We start from the raw sequence: 20,294 nt of genomic DNA on the forward strand, positions 1-20,294 counted from the left end.
AGGGCATGTGCGGCAGCTAGGGCAGGAGGAAACTGCTCATCCCCAAGGCTTAGGAAGAAAAAGAAAGGGTGGATCTTTTGTGCTGAGTAGAATTAGGAAGCACCCCAGGAAAGGATGGGGGACAGAGGAGGCATGAGGTGGAGTAGGGTGTTCTACACAGATCTCCAAATCTACTACTGGGAGTAACTGCCACCATAAAAAGCCATCTTTAGGGTATGAGGAAATGGCTGAGGAGCCAAGGACCTAAACGGATGCATGAGGAAAGATCCTGTGAAGATAAGAAATGGAAACACTCACTGAAAGGGTCCAGCTCCTGGTGGAAGCTCATCAGGTGGCAGACAGACACTTGAGGTGCTTCAAGTGTAGAACGAGGAGATGTTTGAGGGAAATGCACCGTTTCTCAGGCCCCACACCAACGCCGGAGCAGGAGGGGCTGGCTGTGTGTCAGCCATCGAAGCAACGCCCGTGCCTGGGCTTCCCAAATCTGCCACCCCTGGGGAACGGCCTCCCTCATGCTGTGGGCTCTGGTTGAAGCTCGCAGACGCTGGGGGAAATGTTCCCTCTTCCTCCCACCCCTGCAAGGAAATTTGAGTAAAAAACCAGAGTTCCCCCGAGAAAAAGCAGAGCGCTGGGGGTAAAGACAAAATGGTGCTGTGGGACACAAAGCCCTGAGGGAGGCTTGGCGGGGGCTCAGCGCCCTGAGGGGTGTGTGTGGCCCCGTGAGAGGCCATGGGGACCCCCCCTCCCGCCCCGGCTGGTTTTGGGGTCCCCCGGGGTGGAGGAACCGCCTCGGAGAAGGCGCTCCCCTCGGCCTGGCACCAGCCGTTCCCCGCCGGGGAGACCCCCCCCCGCCCCGAGGGCCCGCCCCGGCCCCGCCGGAGCTGCGGAGGGCGGGCGCGGTCGCTCCGCCGCCGCGGGGGTAACGGCGGGCGCGGGGGGGCCGCGGCCGCTGCTGCGGCGCTCTGAGGCGACGGAGCTGCGCTGGGGCGGCCCCGCTGCCCGCCCCCCGCCATGGAGCGGTACGAGAAGCTGGGAAAGGTCGGGGAGGGCTCCTATGGCGTCGTCTTCAAGTGCCGCAAGAAGGACACGGGGCAGATCGTGGCCATTAAGAAGTTCCTGGAGTCCGAGGAAGACCCGGTGATCAGGAAGATCGCCCTGCGGGAGATCCGCATGCTGAAGGTGGGTGGCGGGCGGGCGCCCGGCCCCGCTGGCTCCTCGTCCGCCGCCTCCGGGGCGCCCGGGCCGAGGGGGCTCCGCCACTCCCGGTACCGCTCCCGGCGCGGCGGCTGTGGCGGCTGCGGGCTGTGGGCCGCCGTTGCGAGCCCGGCGCCGCGGCCAGAGAGCCCTGAGGGAGCTGCCGGGGGAGGGGGTGTGAGGGAAGGAAGAAGGCGTCGTGAGGAGTCTGGGCGTGAGGGCAGCCATGAGGGGATGGGGTGTCGTGAGGGGGAAGTGAGGAGACGGGACATGAGGGCAGCCATGGGCAGATGGGGCGTCGTGAGGTGGGAGGTGAGGAGATGGGGTGTGAGGGCAGCCAGGGCAGCCATGAGGAGATGGGGCGTGGGGGCAGCCATGAGGAGATGTGCTGTCGGAGCAGTGAAGAGAAGGGGCCTGAGGGAGCGGTGCATAAAGTGCCCAGGTCAGTCAGCTTCTGTGAGAGAAAGCTGGTGCCAGTGCCAGTCCGACCCGTTTGGCCAGGGATGGACATGCCTCGGGACGGAGGTGATCCTCCTCAGCCCAGGCTCTCATGCATCAAAGAGCATTGGTGCAGGTGGGAGCTGAGACCCCGCAAAGAGCAAGCTGCCGGGTGCCTGTAGACTTCTGCATGGGTAGTGCAGTAGCATCAACAAAGTCCTCGCTGTGCCCTTTAGAGAGGGATTGACCCAGACTCTGTCCCCCATCAGCGATGTCCTGGCCGGTACAGGCACAGCTCTGCCCTTAACCAGCACCACCTGTAACAAGCCAGCCGGCAGCAGGCCCTGTCTGTGTCCAGGAGATTCCCCCCAGAGACAAGGACTGTTGGAACTGATGTAAAGCTCATGAGCAAAAAGTGATCCTAGGTAGCATGAGGTGGGGGACAGCTGTGGGGCGCAGCTCTCGTAGCTCCCTGCTTTATAAATCTGCCCCAGTTCCTCCTTAAAACGCCCTTTCTGAGCCCCTGGTTGTGGGGGGTCGCAGTGTCGGAGGGTGAGGTGCAGGTGGGATCCAGCCATGTACTGGATGCTGGGGGCTGTGTAGGCTCCGAGGTATTCACACGTGGGAGCGTCTGCAGAGCAGGCACCTGTGAACCATGGCAGCACCTTGTTTTTGCTGGTCCTTTCTGGACTTCTGTGTGAGGGCTTATCCTCACATAGAAATGGGTCACTCATTCAGCCTCTGTGTTTATTTTCCTGGTGAAATAAAAGCACGGGAACATTTGCAGTGAGTCACACCCCAGGTCCATCAAGCATGCAGAAATGAGGAGAAACCCAGCAGAAAGAGGGAGATGGGGTAAGGTTTTCTTTCACACACCCAACTTCTGGGCAAAGTTTCTGGAGCCAGAGGTTGTACCCTTTGCTCCATGCTTAGCAGACATTCATAGACTGTTGGGAGTTTGTCCCATTTCTTTTTGAAGTGGTATTCATCTGGACTCCACAGTTTCCTGAGGCAGTGAGTGCCACTTTAGGAATGCGTTGTGTGAAAAAGTATTTCCGTTCATGTGTTACGAACTTGCTGCTGGGTGGTGGCATACAGTACCCTCAGGTGTGTGCTCCGAGAAGTGGAGGGTGTTGTTCCCTTTTCGCTTTCTCCGAGGTACTCACGATCTCAGACACCTCCATCATCTCCCCATCTCCAGCTTTCTCTTTTCCATGCAGAAGAGCCATAGCTTTAAAACACTGAACTGATTAAAGAACCATGCGAACAGCATGTTGGTTTATGATAAATTTTAAAATAATGACTTCCAATAGGACTCCTTTTTACAAGAAACATGCCGTTCAGATCCGACACAATGCATTCTTGTAGACAGTCAATGATTTAGGATTTGGGACAAAACCCTACGGAAATCCACAGAGAAAGATGTTCCATTTTATTTAAAACTTCTTTCCCAAAACTCATAGCCCCTTGGTCTCTGATTTCTTCATGCTGTTCCCAGACTTCACTGCCTGTGGGTATTTGCGTAGCAGCGGTTGATACTCATTGCACTCAATGTTCCCTTCCATCGAGTTAGCTTCATTTGCTTGCTGGGAATCAATTAACTTTCAGATTTGCAATTAAGTGCAAGATTTCAGCAGGTTACAGTATTTCTGGTATTTCTTTTCCCAAAATCTCTTTGTGCTATTGGCTTGTCTTCTATTGAGCATTTATATATAAAGAAGTGGGTGTTTATTGTCAAAGGAATATGAAGGCCTGATTCTCTACCCGCTGCAAAAAGAGGCAAGATAAGCCTGGATGCCATCCTGAAAGAGCCATCATCTAGGAAAAAAGCATATTTATTTTTCAGTTAGATTTTGGGGAGAAGCAACCTAAGTTTTTCTCCTGTCTGAAGCAAATAGATGACATGTAGCTGTATCGTTTTAGTAAACAATGCTGGAGATGCATTAAGATTTAAATGATATTAAAAATCCAAAAGGAAAATTATCATTGCAGAAGTCACTTGTAATGGAGATGGTAACTGCATTGTCTTTAAGGGTCCAAAGCTGACAGCACTGCAGCTAGCCACGGCAGGATCTGTGTCGGGGCGCTGTTGATTTTAACAAGTGCAGACCTGCTTGACTATCTTTTCAACTTTTTCTCTGTAAATAGCAACAGTTTGTTTGTTTGTTTGTTGAGGTATTTCCTGGCTTAGGCAGAACTAAGTGTTTGTCAAAGATGTAGTGAGATTGTTTCATCAGTAAAAAATGTAGGGCCTGATAAATTATTATTCTGTACAGCAAATACCTTGTAGACAAAGGGCTTTTGATGGCCAAGAGCCATGGGAGGTGGGGTGGGAGAGCGGAGCGGTATGCAGAGTCCTCAAACACCCTGTGTGATCCCGATTCCATAGGGAAGGCTGGAAATACGTGAAAACAGAGCGAGTCTGGGTATCAACCCATCAGAGCCTGCTGTTTCCAGAAGGACGTTGTCTCCCCAGCCCTCGCATGGAGGCTGAGACAGTTTTTAGCTCTGACATTGCAAAGAAGATGAGAGAAAATACAATGCAAAACTGGGTTCATATACGAAATAGAAAATAATCCCTATCATTTTAGCACAGGAGCATTTATAACTTTGGGGGAAGGCCCGTGCAGGACATCTGGCCTGTGCGCAGAAGGCGACACATGGCCTTGTCACCCAAGCAGGGCGCAGGGAGGGGGAAGCCCATCCCGGTGCTGCCAGCAACCGGCCAACCGGCAGCATTGGTAGCCTTAGTAACTGCTCTCTGAAACGCTGTGCCGCCAGACGGGGATGTTGTTAGGAACACTGGCAGATTTACGGTGGCTTTGTGCGCACGTCTGCCTGCACAAGAGACGTTTAGAGTCAGCCCGGTGACACCGACTGCCTGGAGAGCCCCAGGCATGGAGCAGGGCACAGGGAGATGCTCCCTGATTAAGCCACTCCTGTGTGTGCGAGAGCTTGTTCTTACAGCTGTGTCCCCTTGCAGCGTCCCCAGCTCAGCCAGACCTCGTGCTCCCAAGCCCAAGCTCGCTCTCTCCAGAAATTCCGGCTCCACACGCACGTGAGGATGGCCAGGACAGAGTGTCCCCAGGCATGGCCTGCCCCTGTGAAAGGCCGACTCCTACAACCAGCCTGTAACTGCCACTGGTTTTCCAAACAATCTATTATCGTCGATTTAACTTTCTTCTTGCTTTACAATCAGTTGGCCGTTATTTCGTCCTGAGCTGTCTCTAAAAGTGGAATCAAAGCGCTGCAGAGATTGTCTCACCTGCCTCCTCCCCGCTGACAGGCTTGGCCGTGCCCGGCAGTTTGTCCATGTTGGTGGGCAGATCCGAAAGCAACAGAGGAATTGGGCGCCCATTACCCAGCGTCGTTGCTGGAGGCCCAGCTTATCTCTGATATCTCAGATACCTCTGTTATCGCTGATCTCTGGGAAGATAACATGCCGACACACGGAGTGCATGGAAAGGGAGGGATCCACTTCACACGGTCTATCGGGAGCTGCTTGACTGGTGAAGGAAGGGGCCGTACCAGAGCCACGGCAGCTGCCTGACTTTTGTGGTGGGGTCTAAACTGGATGACTGGGCTTTGTCTAACGTGCACGTGGCAAGTAGGTACTTTGCTCGATGTGGATATGCTTAACAGGATGGGTGGCACAGTACGCACACAGTTCCCAGGAGAATCGTGATCGTTGCTGGGATTGTCAGCAGCCTTGCAGGGCGTGCTCTGTATCTGATCATCTTTTACAGAGTGGATAAGGAAATGAGGAGAATGGAGATACCACTAGATAAATACCAAGCTCGAGAGGAGTTACAGGCCTCCTCCCTTGTGGTTTAATGCTTTCACTAGCAGCCCTGCCGGGAGGAACGTGAGGGTTTGCAGAGGAAGCCCATCTGTCGTGCGAGGTCAGGAGGCATGGCCAGGGCAGAGAAGGTTACACTGACAGTCAGGCCCTGCTGACGCTGTCGGGTACCTTGTGCTGGACAGGGAGGGCGCTTGGCGCAGAAATACTCACCGTGGAGGACTGAGGAAGTGGTCAGATCTTGGTTTGATCCAGATGGGCGCAAAGATCTTTGATGCTGGCAGATGGTTTACACGGTGTTGGCAGGAGTGAAGGAACAAGCCCTGTGTGCAGTAAGAGATGCTGTTTAGAAACATCAGCTCCTTGCTGCCAGTTTGCAGGACGGGAATAGGCACCTTCTGCACACCGACAGGGACCCTGCGTGTTGGCATATGGGCTCAGTACGGTCTGGGTTCAGTACAATGTCCCCCAGAGGCAGTGAGGTCCCTGGAAGGTCTCTCTTTACAAGGAGCTTTTGCAGTGACACGCCTGAATAAAATTACGTTTTCACAGCATGCCCATCAGAGCACTGAAATGGCCCCTGCCATGTCCCTCCTGCTCGTGAGGTATGGTGGGGGTCTTCTACTGACCTGTTCTTTTACTGAAGTTCACTGGTTAACCCCAGGATTCAAGTCGTGGATTTTGGTGATTTTTCACCTCGGGGCTAAGTGGACACTTCCCCAAACAGCTGCATTCCTCAGTTGAGGCCCCTCACAGTTTTCTCTAGTCTTGACTCTGCTTCCTTCTCCTTTACAGGCTTTCCCAGATAACTCAGAGGCACATTAGAAGCTGAGGTTGGCGTAACTCCTTGGCAATGCCCTTTCCAGCTTCCTTGCTTAGAAATGTGTTTGCCGTAAAGCCTTGGCCAGGCAAAGCCCTCGTGGCTACAGGTCCCTGCGAGCAGAGGGGATGGTGCCATGAGTCATCTGAAAAGAAATAACATTCCTGAGTTGGGGTTGGCTTTTCTTTGTTTCCTTTTCTGAAGGCTGTGTTGTGCCCCTTGGTTCAAGCCCTCTCCCAGCCCTCCCACAAAATGCGGGCAAAGGAATAGGAAGTGAAGAGCTCCAGTGGAGCCCACCCTCACCTCTTGTGAGGTGCATTTGAATAACCCTGCTGTGCTCAGGCTTCATGTGTGGTAAGAAGCTGAGCTCCCCAGGAGAGGAAGCCCTCGTTTGAGCACATGAAGTGGATTGAGAGGAAGAGGAAGAAGCAGCAATAAAAACGCTACTAATTATCCTCTCCACATTCTGACAAGAAGTTGGTGAAGCTGAGACCGCGTGCTTTACTTATGCTTATCTGAGGAGCTCTTGGTTTCTCCTGAATGTGTGTTTGCCTGCTGCAGGCTCGTACCGTGTGGGATTTCCCAAGCTGTTCTCCAGGGCCAGCTGCTTTTCACTGTGGGGCAGTCAAAGACTGGATACCTACAATGAAAGGCGCTGCTGGGATAGCTGTGGGCACCATGATGAATTCTTTATCTATGAGCATCTTTTCTAAGAGGCACTCGCTGAAGCCAAGCTGACTTGTCAGTTCCTAAAATAACTACACCCTGGGCTGAGCTGTAGCTGAGCTGCTGCTTCGTGTCGTGCTGCGCTTGTGTAAAAGGTTTCAGCTCGAGGAATTGAGACCCTTGTGGGTAAAAGCACTGTGTGTCCCCCCCTCCTTTACCCTGCTCCCCCATGCAGTAACTAACCAGCCCATCCACTGTGTGTTACAGCAACTGAAACACCCCAACCTGGTGAACCTGCTGGAGGTGTTCAGGAGGAAGCGGAGGCTGCATCTGGTCTTCGAATACTGCGACCACACAGTTCTCCACGAGCTGGACAAGCACCCCCGGGGGTGAGTGGCCTGTCTCTCACGGGGAAGCTTTGAGCAAAGGACTTGGGGGTGTCTATGTCGTTGCTGCTCTGCAGAGTTTTCAGAGGAATTTAGTTACCAGAGAGGTTTCTCAGTTCAGTGCCCAGGTCTTGCTCCGTTCCTGTGGTTTAGCAATGACGTCCAAAAGAATTGCCTCTGAGCCTGTGTGCACTCCTGCCCAGCACCGCTCACCAAGGAGACCGGGGCGCTGATCCTGCGTGGTTGGGTGATCTTGGGCTGGCTTGGCACCGGCAAACCCCAAGCCAGGTGGCTTGGGGGAGTCTTGTGTCTCGCTGCAAAGAGGTCAGGGCTGCTGGGGGACATGGGCTGGGGGCACACAACCCTTCTTCCTCCTGCCCCCCAGCTGTGGGTGCACGTCACTGGGGGAGGCTGTGCACACCCAGGCTGTAAGCACCCAAACCATACACAGTCTGTCGTGATGTCAGTGATGACCCCTATGATAGAGCAGTGACTTCCAGCCCTCTGGCATGCTGCAGTGCTGAGGAGTAGGTGTTGGCTGGCAGGAGTTACCAGGAGCTCTGCCTGCGCCTCTCTGCACACCCTCAGGTCAGATACCCTCTTCTTTAAACGGGTGCTTGCACAAAGCGTGAGCTATGCGGGCAGAAGAAACGTTCTCCAGGACAGGGTTTGTTCTTTTGACACATTCTAAATGTCACTCTGGCTAAATACATTGTCCCTAATTATTCACAGTGACTTGGTGCTGTGGAAATGCTAAGCAGAAGTGCATAAATCATTTTACAGGCCTGGAGCTAAATGAATTGCCTGCAGGAGACTAATTGGGGGTTGAGTAAACAAGCCTGTTATTCTCTTTCTCCCTGATGTGGAACTGTCGAAGGAGAATGGAGCATGCTGATAGCAGATAGCTTGGTGAGCAGCTTTCACCCCAGTTTGAACCTATTCCCCTAGAATCTGTAGAGAGGGTGGATAACCCTCTTTGAAGAAAACCCTTCACATTTGCCTTCTGTTCATCAGAACAGCTCCAGTGTGAACGAATGTGTAATGCCTGGTTGCATACGTCGCTTTTGATCTTTGCTACAGCAGATGGTCAAGTCCTTTGTGGTCAGGATGAAGATGGGTGGGCACACGCCTCTTTGCACCATGTTTCCAGGTCATTTGACCAAGTTCATCCCCTTGTCAGGCTGTCAGTGCATCACTCCCATGATCTAGGATGTTTCTGGGTGCCTTAAAGAAAAAGCCAGCCTTTCTGTGTATTGTTTTGATTTAGTTTTTTGTTGTTTTTTTTTTTCTTTATGATGAATCAGAAGCTTTTCAGCATTAAAGACATGAAATAAAATTGGATTTGAGCTTGAAAGTGCCAAGATTGTCACCTCTGCCTCTCTGGGATTGTTGAAGACCGTTAGACAGCCAAGGAGGTTTAAGAACTGTTGCACAGGAGAGGAGGCTGGATCTTTAACAGAGTTTTTCTTTCTCTGAAGTGTTAGCCAGCCATTGGAGGGAAGGAGAGGAGATGCAAACCAAGGCAGAGCTTTATGCTCTTGTGGGAACATCCTTCCCCATCCCATTTTGGTTACACCTCTGCTCCGGCCAGTCAGTGACCTGACAGCATTGCAACTCAAAGCGTACATCCACACCGCGGATACCCCACCGCCTCCGACGCCCCGAGCGGTTGCAGGGTGTTTTGCTGATTAAGGATATCAATTAAACTCAGACACCAGAGTGAAAAGAGTAGGCATATTTTACTGGGGATAACTAAATAATGTAACAGAATACAGAATACATGCAGTAAGACAGAATAATGCACTTAAAGCAAACAAATAGGAAAATACAGGGTAATGCATCAAATCATTACTACAGGAGAGAGAGAATAGTGGTTAAGAAAGACCCATCACCACTTGGACCCGTCACCATCATCCAGACCCGCAGGCGCTGGGCAGCCCCGGTTGCAGCGAGGATTTGGAGAGCCTGTCCCGGCATTGGGAAGTCCTACACGGTGCGTCCACCCGTAGGTGAGGCTTCCAAAGTCACTGTGAGCGGGTCTAGCCTTATATACCAAAAATCAGCAAGCCAGAATAACTGGCACCTTTGTTTTGAGCAGAAAATATCTGGTTTCATTCTTCTGTTGGATTCCACCCAAAGCCTGGCCAGGGCTCGGGGTGGGAAAACCAAGGGAGTTTCTAACAAGACCGAATACTTGGGTTCTCAGCCTTGAACAAGGATGAGAAAGGAAAGTTGGATACATTCTCTCAGCATTTCATCCTCACTACTGATTATATTCTGTCTAAGCTGCATCTTTCACTAGTGAACATACATACTTCGTTAATGACTACATGCTAAGTTAGCAGCTTCAGCTCGGGGCCTGTTGTTCAGGCTTCAGTACTTCCAACTCTTTAGCACTTTTTACATCAGCAAAGGTGGTTTGTTATAACCTAGCACAATACCTACTAGCACAATGGTTATCAGTTATAAAATATACAGGATTCATCTATAGGTCAACTCTGGCTTGGGCCTGTTGTCCAAGCCTTAGCACCTCCCAGAGGCAGAAGTGCCTGCTGGAATTTCAGGAGTGTTGCCAGGAAGCCTGGATGCTAAGCACAGCCACGAGACAGGATCCAGCCCGGACTTGCAGGCCCTGAGGTGTAGTCACCAGTCATCAGGCCTCGTGCTGGCTGTGACAGTGGTGCCAGACACTCTGGTGTGCTCTTAGCTGCCATGAATCCTCAGAGCTTGTTGCACCGACTGGATTTGGAAGCGGATTTGACGTTCCCTTTGATGCTTCTGCGATGCTCGGAGGGTAACGAAGCGTTGCTTCATGCAGGGAGGTGCAGGCAGAGCTCAGCCTCGGCTCTGAAACATGGGAGGAGGGACAGGAGCCTCCACCATCAGCAGCCCAGCGTGACTGGTTTCCTGCATTGATCATCTGATCAATGCACTGAAGGTTATTATGTATTTCTTGTAACTTATTTATAGCAAGAAAATGCAGCTAGTGGGTTTTTTTCTGAGTTTTTTGGCTTGTCCCTGACCGGGTTTTGCTCAGAGATCCCTGTACAATGTCAGCATTCAAAGGCCTCCCCTCCCTTTTCCTGTGATAGTGAAGTTATTTTTAATAGCCAATATAAAAATGTGCTTTTTTAAAACAGGGTGCCGGAGCATCTAGTGAAGAGCATAACCTGGCAGACCCTCCAAGCTGTGAACTTCTGCCATAAACACAATGTAAGTCCCCTAAACGGCACTAACGATAGCTGTAACACGGCTTTGGAGGGGAAGGAGATTCTGTTGCCATTTTTCTGATTACAGAGCTTCCATGGGACGAAATCAGGTGAAATTTGATGTTTTCAGCAGGAAACATACATCTGAATTATTATTGAATACCCAAAAGAATTGCATTTACTATCACACAGGTCCCTTGGGTTTGCTCTCGAGGAATGCTTTGCACTAATGACCCTAAGGTCATTAGAGAAGCTTTCAGGCTGAACAACATTAGAACTGATGTTTAGAAAACTGGCTTAACATCTCAACAGCTGAGACCTGAGCAAAGTGCTACTGATTCCCCACAAAGTCCTTCTGTTGATAGTTGTAGGCATTGAATCACGTTACCAGTTAAAAGGTTTCAAAAATTAGATACAGTAAACCAGTTTTACAACCCTTCCTCTGCTTTCTGGAGGGAAATGTGCACAGCAAGTATTTTGTAGAAAGCAGGGGGGATGCTTTAAAAAGCCAGGAAGGAAAGAAGCCTTTTGGAGAAGTTCTTCAGGCAAACTTAGCTGTAATTGTCTTTGGTTTTGTTTATCTGCCAATACTTGAGATTTAAGAGTCGGGCAGGAGATCACTGTGGAATGGGTGTTTTGTCTTTGCTGGGAGAATTATGTCCAGTTGAGCCACAGGAACTTGGCCATAGGTCTGTACTGCTTCCAGGATTTGTTGTTTTTCTTCTTTTTTCTGTTTCTCCACTCAGTATGAAAGATTTCATGGAGTTTTAAAGCCAAGGGAACAATGAGATGTGGCAGTCTGACCTGCTGTAGATCACAGGTAATGAGGTTTTATGCAGCTGCCCTTTTTGGAACTCCATGGCACTGATTTAACAAGCAGCATTTCAGTCCTCAGGAGGAGACATGATAATTTACCGCCAGCTTAGCTAGGAAAAGTCCGAGGTGTTTGTGCTGAGGTGATGGTAGGGGAGGGACAATGTGAGCCAGACCCTGGTGATTTCAGTAGAGCACACCTTCCACACATAGGCAGAAGAAATGAAGGTCTCTGTTAGTGTGATCAGCAGAAACTCTTTCCCAAGCCCAAATCCAATCGCTGTGGGCCTTCAGCAGGCAGGGCGACTTCTCAAGAATTGCAGAATTGCTGATGTTGGAAGGGACCTCTGGAGATCATCTAGTCCAGCCCTCCCACTCAGGCTGGGTCAGCTAGAGCGGGCCGCTCAGAAACTTTGCCAGTCAGGGTTTGAATATGTCCAAGGATGGGAGGCTCCACAGGCTCTCTGGACAACCCGTTTGGGTGTTTGGCCACCCTTACAGTAAAAAAAAATAAAATAAATGCTTATGTTTAAATGGAATGTATTCCGTTTGTGCCCACTGCCTCTCATCCTTTCTCTGGACACCGCCAAGGAGAACCTGGCTCGGTCTTCTTCACCTCTTCCCACCATGTATTTATGCACATTGATAAGATCCCCCTGAGCTGTCTCTTCTCCAGGTTGAATGATGGTCCCAGCTCCCTCATCCTCTCCTTGGATGTCAGATACCCTAATCCCATAATCATTTTAGTGGCCCTTCACTGGGCTCACTCCAGTTCACCCACATCTTCCTTCTGCTGAGGATCCCAGGGCCGGACACAGAACTCCGGATGTGTCTCAGCTGCGCTGCGCAGAGGGAATACCAGGCTCTCTCTGGCATCTACAGGGATAGATAAAGTCCCACAGCTAAACCAGAGCTTTCATCTCATCCGTGAGCTTTGCCAGCAAAATCATTTGCTTGTCTATCAGTAAATACAGCTCAGAGACTTCATCCAAGAACTGAGCCCAGAGGACCTACGCGCCTCTCGTTAGGATCTCCCCACATAATTGTGGAATGGAGTCCCTTATTAGGAGTGTGTTACACAGAGCTGCCTCAGGTGAGCTGCGTTTGCAGAGAGCCAGGTTGACCACAACCCTCGCTCCTCCCGCTAGCAGATTCCCAGCTGGTTCTGGGGAGCTGATGCGCTGTTGTCCAAGCGATATGGAGCTATGCAGCTGACACGGGGAGCCTGCACGGCGTCTTATCCCAGAGGTGGGGTGTAGGCAAGGTAGTTGTCCTGCCTAGCAGGACATGGCTTTAGCTGCTGCGAAGAAATCCTTTCATCTTCTCTTTCAGCAGGAAGCCTGGCACAATGTGCAAGGGGTATGTGGCCGAACTAAGAGGTTCTTTATCCGAGGGCCAAGTTAAATACTTGCTTCTAACCTTGGTCTTTTTCTGTTTCCAGTGCATCCACCGAGATGTAAAGCCAGAAAACATCCTGATAACAAAACACTCGGTCATCAAACTTTGTGACTTTGGATTTGCTCGCATACTGAGTGAGTGCCCACTTGCTACTTACCCGGATTGTTAACACATGAAAGCTCAAATGACGCGTAGGATCAGGCTTTCAAACACCAGCAAAGACTCACTTGTCTTTGTCTGATGCACGTGTAAATCATCCTATATAAAGGCTGGCATGTTTTCACAGAAAAAGGCTGGGTAGAGATCCCCAAAGCAGCTCAAAGGGAGCTAGCTCAGACACCGCAGTGCCAAGTGCCTCCGTAAACAAACTCTTTCTGAGCTCCCTGCTGCTGCCACTGAACCACTGGTGGTGCTGGCGCTGGTGGATAGAAGTCGGCCTTGGGCATCTCAGAGCTGCCCAGCCCTTATGCAATGCTGGAGACACAGCTGGAGTTCCCTGGCAGGAGGAGCCCCTCTGACAGAAGGCGCTGTCTCTGCAGACAATGGCTTCACATTTTCCATTGTAAATAAACCCCCTAATCTGTTTTTTTTTAGCTCTTGTTCGGACAAATCACGTGAGCTTTGAGAACTGGCCATGGCTGGTGCAGGGCCCTGCTGTGGAGCTCTGCATATTTGCGTTTGGAGAAAAACATGGTCTTGATTTTTGCCAAATCTGAAGCATTTCCAAAGTTGGGTTCTGCTAGTGGCCAGTGACTCACCCTGTTTCTGTAGCTATTGCCTGCCCAGGAGGTGCCCCAACAACAGATGGTGGCTCGTCTGCATCGTTCTGATCCCCCACTCCTGTTTGTTTCTCTCCTTCCTAGCTGGTCCCAGTGATTATTACACCGACTACGTGGCTACCAGGTGGTACCGCTCTCCGGAGTTACTTGTGGGGGACACCCAGTACGGCCCTCCCGTGGACGTGTGGGCGATAGGCTGTGTCTTTGCGGAGCTGCTCTCCGGGGTCCCTCTCTGGCCTGGCAAGTCTGATGTTGACCAGCTGTACCTCATCCGGAGAACCCTGGGTAAGTGTCCTCGCTGCTCCGGCCAGAGCCTGCGTCTTCTTGATGCCTCAGGCAAGACTAGAGCTTGCCTGGGAGGATTTGCCTCTGTGGTGGGAATTGGGATTAGCTGGGAGGTGAATTTACCCAGTGGATCTCTCCCTTTAGTAGGTGCTGGCTTATTTGAGGTGCTGTTTGAGGTTTTCCTGGCATGACTAACGCACATCTCGTTAGGAGATTGTTTAGTTGGAGGAACAGATATTGCTGCAGGGCCTGGCAGGATCTGGAGAAGCAAAGTTGGCATCCACATGGGCAGTGACTGTTCTCCAGAACAAGATCTGTGGGGTGGAATTGCTTTTGGCTTGTACGAGCCTGCGGTGCCGGGCCGAGGGCTCGCCATGGACAGGGCTGCATAAGCAGGGTCACTGCCTGCAAACTGCCTGAAACCCTCCTTCCACTCTCTTCAGCACTCGTTGCCTCTGGGAAGCTGGGTCTGGTGCTGGGCAGTTTCAGAAAGATGTGGGATGTGTTAGGTGGCCACCGGATGCCCCTCCTGGTCCTTTGGGCTGGCTCGGTGACTACCGGGGGGTGTGGGGAGCACAGGGCCAGCCCCACGGCAGGCACAAAAACACCTGCCTCTGCTGCTGGCCTTTCCACATCCTCGGCTGTCTCCACACAGACAGAAAAAGGAGATGCCTGTAGCAGACAAAACCAGGAATGTTCTGCATAAAGGTTTGAAAGATCCAGGTACTTTTTAGGGTTTGGTACCAAGCAAAGGGGTCCCTGCCTCTAAATGAGTTCATCGGTTCATCACAGCTTTGGAGGCCCCACAAACATTGCTGGTGCCTGTTGATGGCTTGGGAAAGAGAGTATGAACATTCAAGTTGTTTGTCTGTTCCATTTCTTTGTCTTTATTCACCAAGGAATTTCAGGAGCCGCTTCGCATTTGGAACAGAGGTTAAATCAAAGAGCCATTATCCCTGTAACACTTAAATTAATCCAGTCTCATTAGTTCTATTTGATCTTGGTGTGTAACATCTGATTTCTGGGGTGGAAAGGAACAACCCCTCACTTTTAATTGCAATTTGTTGGAATGAACTGAGAATTGGAATTTTTACTGAGCAGCTTATAAAACTATAAGGGTGACTAATGGCTTTAAACAGATACACTCCTTAGCTAGAGAAATAGTTCAATGTCGACTGCGTCATCCTCCAGAATACATTTATGCCAGTGTTAGGTGAGCTAGAACTTATTTTTAATGAGATAGGGTTTTGGCCAGAAGAAGTTCCCTTTTGATGCAGGTGCTGGACTGAGGCAGTGTTTGCAGAGAAAAGCTCCTTGGTCGAAGCTGTGTAATTGTGGTGGTTTGGCTGTTGTCCTGGCTCTTTTGTAACGGATTTGATTTTAACCTTTGGCTTGCTCTGAGCTGCTCTAAGCATCAAGAAAGGGCCATGAAGCTGCACTGGGGAAAAGCTACAGCACGTTCCTGTTGGTGCTGCATCTCAGCTCTTTTCTACACAGCATCCTCAGGCATGTACAAAAAGAATTTCACCCAGTATGAGTTAAATTTTAATGAAGCTGGAACGCTTGTGGTTTAGCCTGATCCAGTGGTCGGAGAAGACATGACTGTTTATGCAGACAGGCTGTCTCTTGGGAAGCCTTTTCCTTTGAAAATGCTGAAACACTCCGCAGCAGTGCGGAGAGCAGGCCAGGAGAGCCCACAAAGCCAACAAAGCATGCCCACGCTGCCGTGCAGCCCCCTCCGGCTCCGGCCGGTCACTCCTCAGAGCCCAGGGCCGGTCGGTGATGTCTGATGTGAGCAGGAGACTTGGCTGCTGCCCTGATCTCCCTTAACTCCCTGATCTCCCTTTTAGTCTGGAGAAGAGGAGGCTGAGGGGAGACCTCCTGGCCCTCTACAACTCCCTGAAAGGAGGGTGCAGAGAGGGGGATGAGTCTCTTGAGCCAAGGAACAAGCGCCAGGACAAGAGGGAATGGCCTCAAGCTGCGCCAGGGCAGGGTCAGACTGGCTCTTAGGAAGGATTTCTTTGCAGAAGGGGTTGTTGGGCGTTGGAATGGGCTGCCCAGGGCAGGGGGGGAGTCCCCATCCCTGGAGGGGTTGAAGAGTCGGGTTGACCCAGCGCTGAGGGATCTGGTGGAGTTGGGAACGGTCAGTGTGAGGTTCATGGTTGGACTGGAGGATCTTCAAGGGTTTTCCCAACCGAGATGATTCTGTGATTCTAACACTCTGGGCAGGCTTGCAGGGCTGTGGCTCTGGAGTGCCAGACCCCAGGGTGGGTATTGGCCCAGCACTCTCTGGCTCTGATGCTGGAGGTGTTACCCCGCTCCCAACGCACAGACCTTCCCTTGGTCCAGCGCTCCATGGTGCTGGCGCAGAGCGGACGTTTCTGTGAAACTTTGTGCCTTGCCTAGCTCATTCCCTGGTGTTCTACCAAGGGGCCTTTTTTGCTAGTGCAAAGCCAAATTTGCAGTTTCCCAAATAACGCAGCGATAGGATCTAGGCGCTTGGCATGAGGAGATATAGAGAAATACATATTTTTCAAGGCCCTCAGCTGTAGTGGCCGCTCTGCTGCCTCTCTGCTGCACCACGCAGGAACTCAGAGCCTGGAAGATGCACCAAAACTGGGGACTCCTGCTCCAAAAACTGCTCCCACCAGCTGAATTTCTTTGAGCTATTTACAGCTGGAGGCCCTGGGCAGTTGTGCCTCCTGTGCACTCGCCCAGCTGTGTGGTCACTCATGTCCTAGGTGGACATTAGTTTTCAAAAAAGAACATTTTGTCAGCTCACTTGATGGTACAACATCTCTTTAGATGTTCTCTTGGATGGTGTCAGCCTTGTTAGAGGATATAAGCTTGTTCAATGCTGTAAAAACAGCAAATTAACCCAACTTGTTTTTTTTTTTCTTATTTCTTGGTCAAAGGGGATCTCATTCCCAGGCACCAGCAAGTGTTCAGCACCAACCAGTTCTTCAGCGGGGTACGAATTCCAGACCCGGAGAGCATGGTAAGAGCTCCCTCCAGACACGCTTCCCTTGAGCCTAGTGCTACCCAGCAACCTCTCTGCAGTGCTAAAGAGATGTGGTGTTCGCCCAAAGAAATGTTCCTGCTTCTTTTTACCCAGAGTACCCATGCTGTCTGCTCGGGAAGCAGAGATGGAAGAGCCTCACTTGCTCAGCTCAACCAGTCCTTTGCTGCGCAGTGCTTTTTCCCCTTTGCAGAAGTTTTGCCCTGTACTTTGCCAGTAAAATATTATTTGGGGGTGGCTGAACCACTCTCATGACATTTTAACTGATACCCTGTGTAAAAGCAGTCAGACAAATCCTTAATCTCTGCTCCTTCTCGCCCCTTCTGCTGTCACAGCAGCCAACCTACCCATCCTCAGCAACACCAGGCAGCTCCCCCCCAGGCACAGGCAGCAGCAGAGGCATTTTGTGAGGTACAGGTTGTGTTGCTATGGAAAACTGACTCTCTGTACCCTGATGAATGAAGAGCTTGCTAATATGAGTACACTCACTGGGTTTTTTTTCCCTCCAGGAGCCATTAGAAATGAAATTCCCTAGCATTTCATACTCTGCTTTAACTCTCATGAAGGTAAGAAAACTACAGCTGGTGGAGCAGCTCTGCGCTGAGCCTTGGTAAATGCAGTTCTGGTTTGCTTATCGGCTGGTGAATGGTTTGAGAGTTGGCTTCTGAATTATCAAGAGATTCATTGTAAAACAGAGCTGGAGGGCATTTGGAGAGGATTTTTAATCCACTCCTCTAATCCACTCATCTTTGCCATGGAGATGGAAAACATGATTCCCTTGTAAAGATGCAGTGAATGGAAACTGTGAGGATGGAGACATTAAAAGGAAGGTGCAGCTATGGGTAGTATTAGCTACGCTAAACACCGGAACAACACAGCCAGTGCCACAGTGGATTCCCCTAAGAAAGTTGTTCTAGTTCAAATGAAAGTCATGGGATTAACTGGTTTTTGGAGGCTACACCATACAACTGTAACTGTCCTGCTGGCTGCGATTTCTCTTTCTGCCTCGTGGTAATTGTTCAGTATTAGCTGCTTTGCAAGCTTCACGCTGACTCTGAAAAGCCACTCTTAGGAAAAAAAAAAATAAAAAAAATTAATGCACGTATCTGTGCGAATACTCGCTGGCTGTGGAGAGGAACTGGAATTGGGCAGACCCCTTTAATGAGTGGTTTGTGTTGATCCTTTATTTCATCTTTTCTAAGGGTTGCCTTCGTCTGGACCCTGTGGAGAGGCAGACGTGTGAGCAGCTGCTGCAGCATCCCTATTTTGACAGCATTAGGGAGGTGGCGGATCTGGGGAAAGAACATGAAAAAACGGCTCGGAAACCAGCCAGGCTGGCTCGGAAGCACGTGCCAGGGGTAACATTTCATAGTAGTATTTAATAGTCTGTGCCCGAGGAGGGGCTGGGTCTCTTGGGTTGGCTCATGCTGGCAGTTAATGGTGAGCGAAAGCTCCTGCATTGAACCGATCTTCATTTTAGCCTGAGGAGAAAAATGAACCTCCTGGCTAATGAGGAACTTGGTGCAAAGTGAATTCTGCATCGCAGCTCCACTGCAGCACCGGGGGAGATGGGGTTTACCCAGGACCGGGCGCTCCTGACACAGAACAGGATGGGCTTGCACGACTGGTTTCATTTGGAGTTCTCTGGGATCTTTTCAGTGCTTTTAAATCCCAAATTCCAGAGATGGCAAAAATACCCCATTCCGTTTGTAAGCGCTGACGGGATGCGATCCCTCACTCGGTTCCAGACGTTGCTGGGTGTTTCTGCTGCTGGAGTTGCCAAGCGAATGTCTCCCTGCCCTGTCAGTCTTTCCAGACTCCGGCCCAAGTCTCCCAGCCCGGCCTGGGGATGAGAATCATTCAGCAGCTCCTTCCTCCCGTCAGCCATGTTCCCCGCAGCAGCTCTCAGAGCTGGGAACGTGCGGGGAAGTTGGAGGTGCAGGATGGAGAACTGCTGCGGGATCAAACCGCCTCGCCTCTTCTGTTTCTGCAACATAACAGTATTTTTCTTGTCCTGGATGACTGGAAGAAATACCGTTATGAGCTGTTCTGGTTGCAGTCCAGTTGTAGAACACCAGATCCGTGACTCTTAGTTGGAAAAATACGGGGTTACAGCACGAGTAGTTTTATAGCTTATATTCCATTTGACGAACAAAATGCTTTGTTCTCATTTCAAACAAATAACACACGCTCTGTAACTTCCTTTCGTTACAGCACCTGCCTCAGTTAACCAGCTGTAACGTTCTGCCAGCTCTGGACAGCAAGAAGTACTGCTGCAAAACAAGGAAATTGAGCTACCATTTCCCCAACATCTAACCGGTTGGCAGATTAAAAACTATTTATTGCTCAAAGTTCAAGTCATGCAGAATTTATAAAAGGAGGGTACAGGGTGGGAAACTAAATTAATACCTGTTATGACAGATACAAAAGTGGTCTGTGAAGTAACGTACTTCAGGGATGGAAGGAAAGCGATGCACTGAGAACTCCCCAGTTTGTGTTAGTGTTCTGTGTACAAAGGAAAATACATGTGGTTTGCTTTAATTTGTGATTGTATATTGGTTCAGGATTACTGCAACCCCGTGTTGACAGTGTGAATTTAAAAACTCTCGCCCATCTCTCACCTGTATTTCAGACTTGGCAGAAGAACTGCAACCTTGCCAAACAAATCAGGGGCTCGCTGTGTCCAAACAGGAGCAGCACTTTAGGCTGGGGCTAAGTCACTGATCCTGCATAGTGCTGGTGCAAGTAGCAGGCAGACAGATGTGCGTGTTTGTGGAGCGGAGCCTGATGAGAGGCCGCCTAATTGCTCCCATTAGTTACAAACCTGCTGAAACGGCGCTGCGTTAAGGATCCGTCTGCCTTTATAGCTCACCCAGTATTAAAAGTCCCAGTAATGACCTAATGGAAGGCTCAGCAGGCAGTTACCAGGAGAACGTTTTAATAATAAAACCTGGTCTTTAGGCTTTTCAGCTCTCCTGCCTGTTTCTTCCTTGCATTGTGATTTTTATTTGCTGTTTCTGTCTCTAGCGAAGTCACTTGCCTGTAGTGTTACAAAAACTGGTTTTATCAGAAGTAAGTCATTAATAGAATTTATAACATTGGCCAGACACAGGCAGGAGTTCTACCTAAGCATATGTATTAGACTAATTCTTGGGGTTTGTGTAATCTCAGGATGTAATATTGTGTTGATTTGGAATAAAAGAAATGTAGCTCATTTTTCCAATTTACTGGATGTGTTTTAAAGTTTTCCTCCTGGGTAAGGAACATCCTCTTTCTACCTAAAACCTAGAGCACAAACATTTTCTTTCCCAGTGCTGTTCTGTGTTCAACAACAGCAATTTCAGCGGGACAGGTGACATATCCTCACAGCATACCTCTGTCTACCTTTTATTTCCCATTATAATTGAATATATTTCATCCCCAGCACAGAGTCCATAGGTAGTTTTGGTTATGCTCAGACAGCTTTGGAGTTTGCCCAAGGGCCATTT

The 20,294-nt window shown here is 50.3% G+C and overlaps 1 protein-coding gene across 2 annotated transcripts; it reads left to right on the plus strand.

The window, feature by feature from the left end:
- The first annotated feature begins 872 nt into the window (after positions 1 to 872).
- CDKL1 (cyclin dependent kinase like 1) lies at positions 873 to 20,033 on the plus strand. 2 transcript variants are annotated; one of them, XM_074869238.1, is made up of 9 exons: positions 873 to 1,179; positions 7,185 to 7,306; positions 10,444 to 10,516; positions 12,767 to 12,857; positions 13,587 to 13,787; positions 16,703 to 16,785; positions 17,316 to 17,372; positions 18,009 to 18,164; positions 19,021 to 20,033. In XM_074869238.1, the coding sequence occupies exons 1-9, from the start codon at positions 1,012 to 1,014 to the stop codon at positions 19,120 to 19,122; spliced, it is 1,053 nt and encodes a 350-aa protein (XP_074725339.1). In that variant the 5' UTR covers positions 873 to 1,011; the 3' UTR covers positions 19,123 to 20,033. The 2 variants fall into 2 exon arrangements, with proteins under 2 accessions (XP_074725339.1, XP_074725340.1); XM_074869239.1 differs by lacking the exon at positions 17,316 to 17,372.
- Positions 20,034 to 20,294: the final 261 nt, after the last annotated feature.

Source organism: Strix uralensis, chromosome 4, assembly GCF_047716275.1.
Source record: "Strix uralensis isolate ZFMK-TIS-50842 chromosome 4, bStrUra1, whole genome shotgun sequence".
Taxonomy (NCBI): domain Eukaryota; kingdom Metazoa; phylum Chordata; class Aves; order Strigiformes; family Strigidae; genus Strix; species Strix uralensis.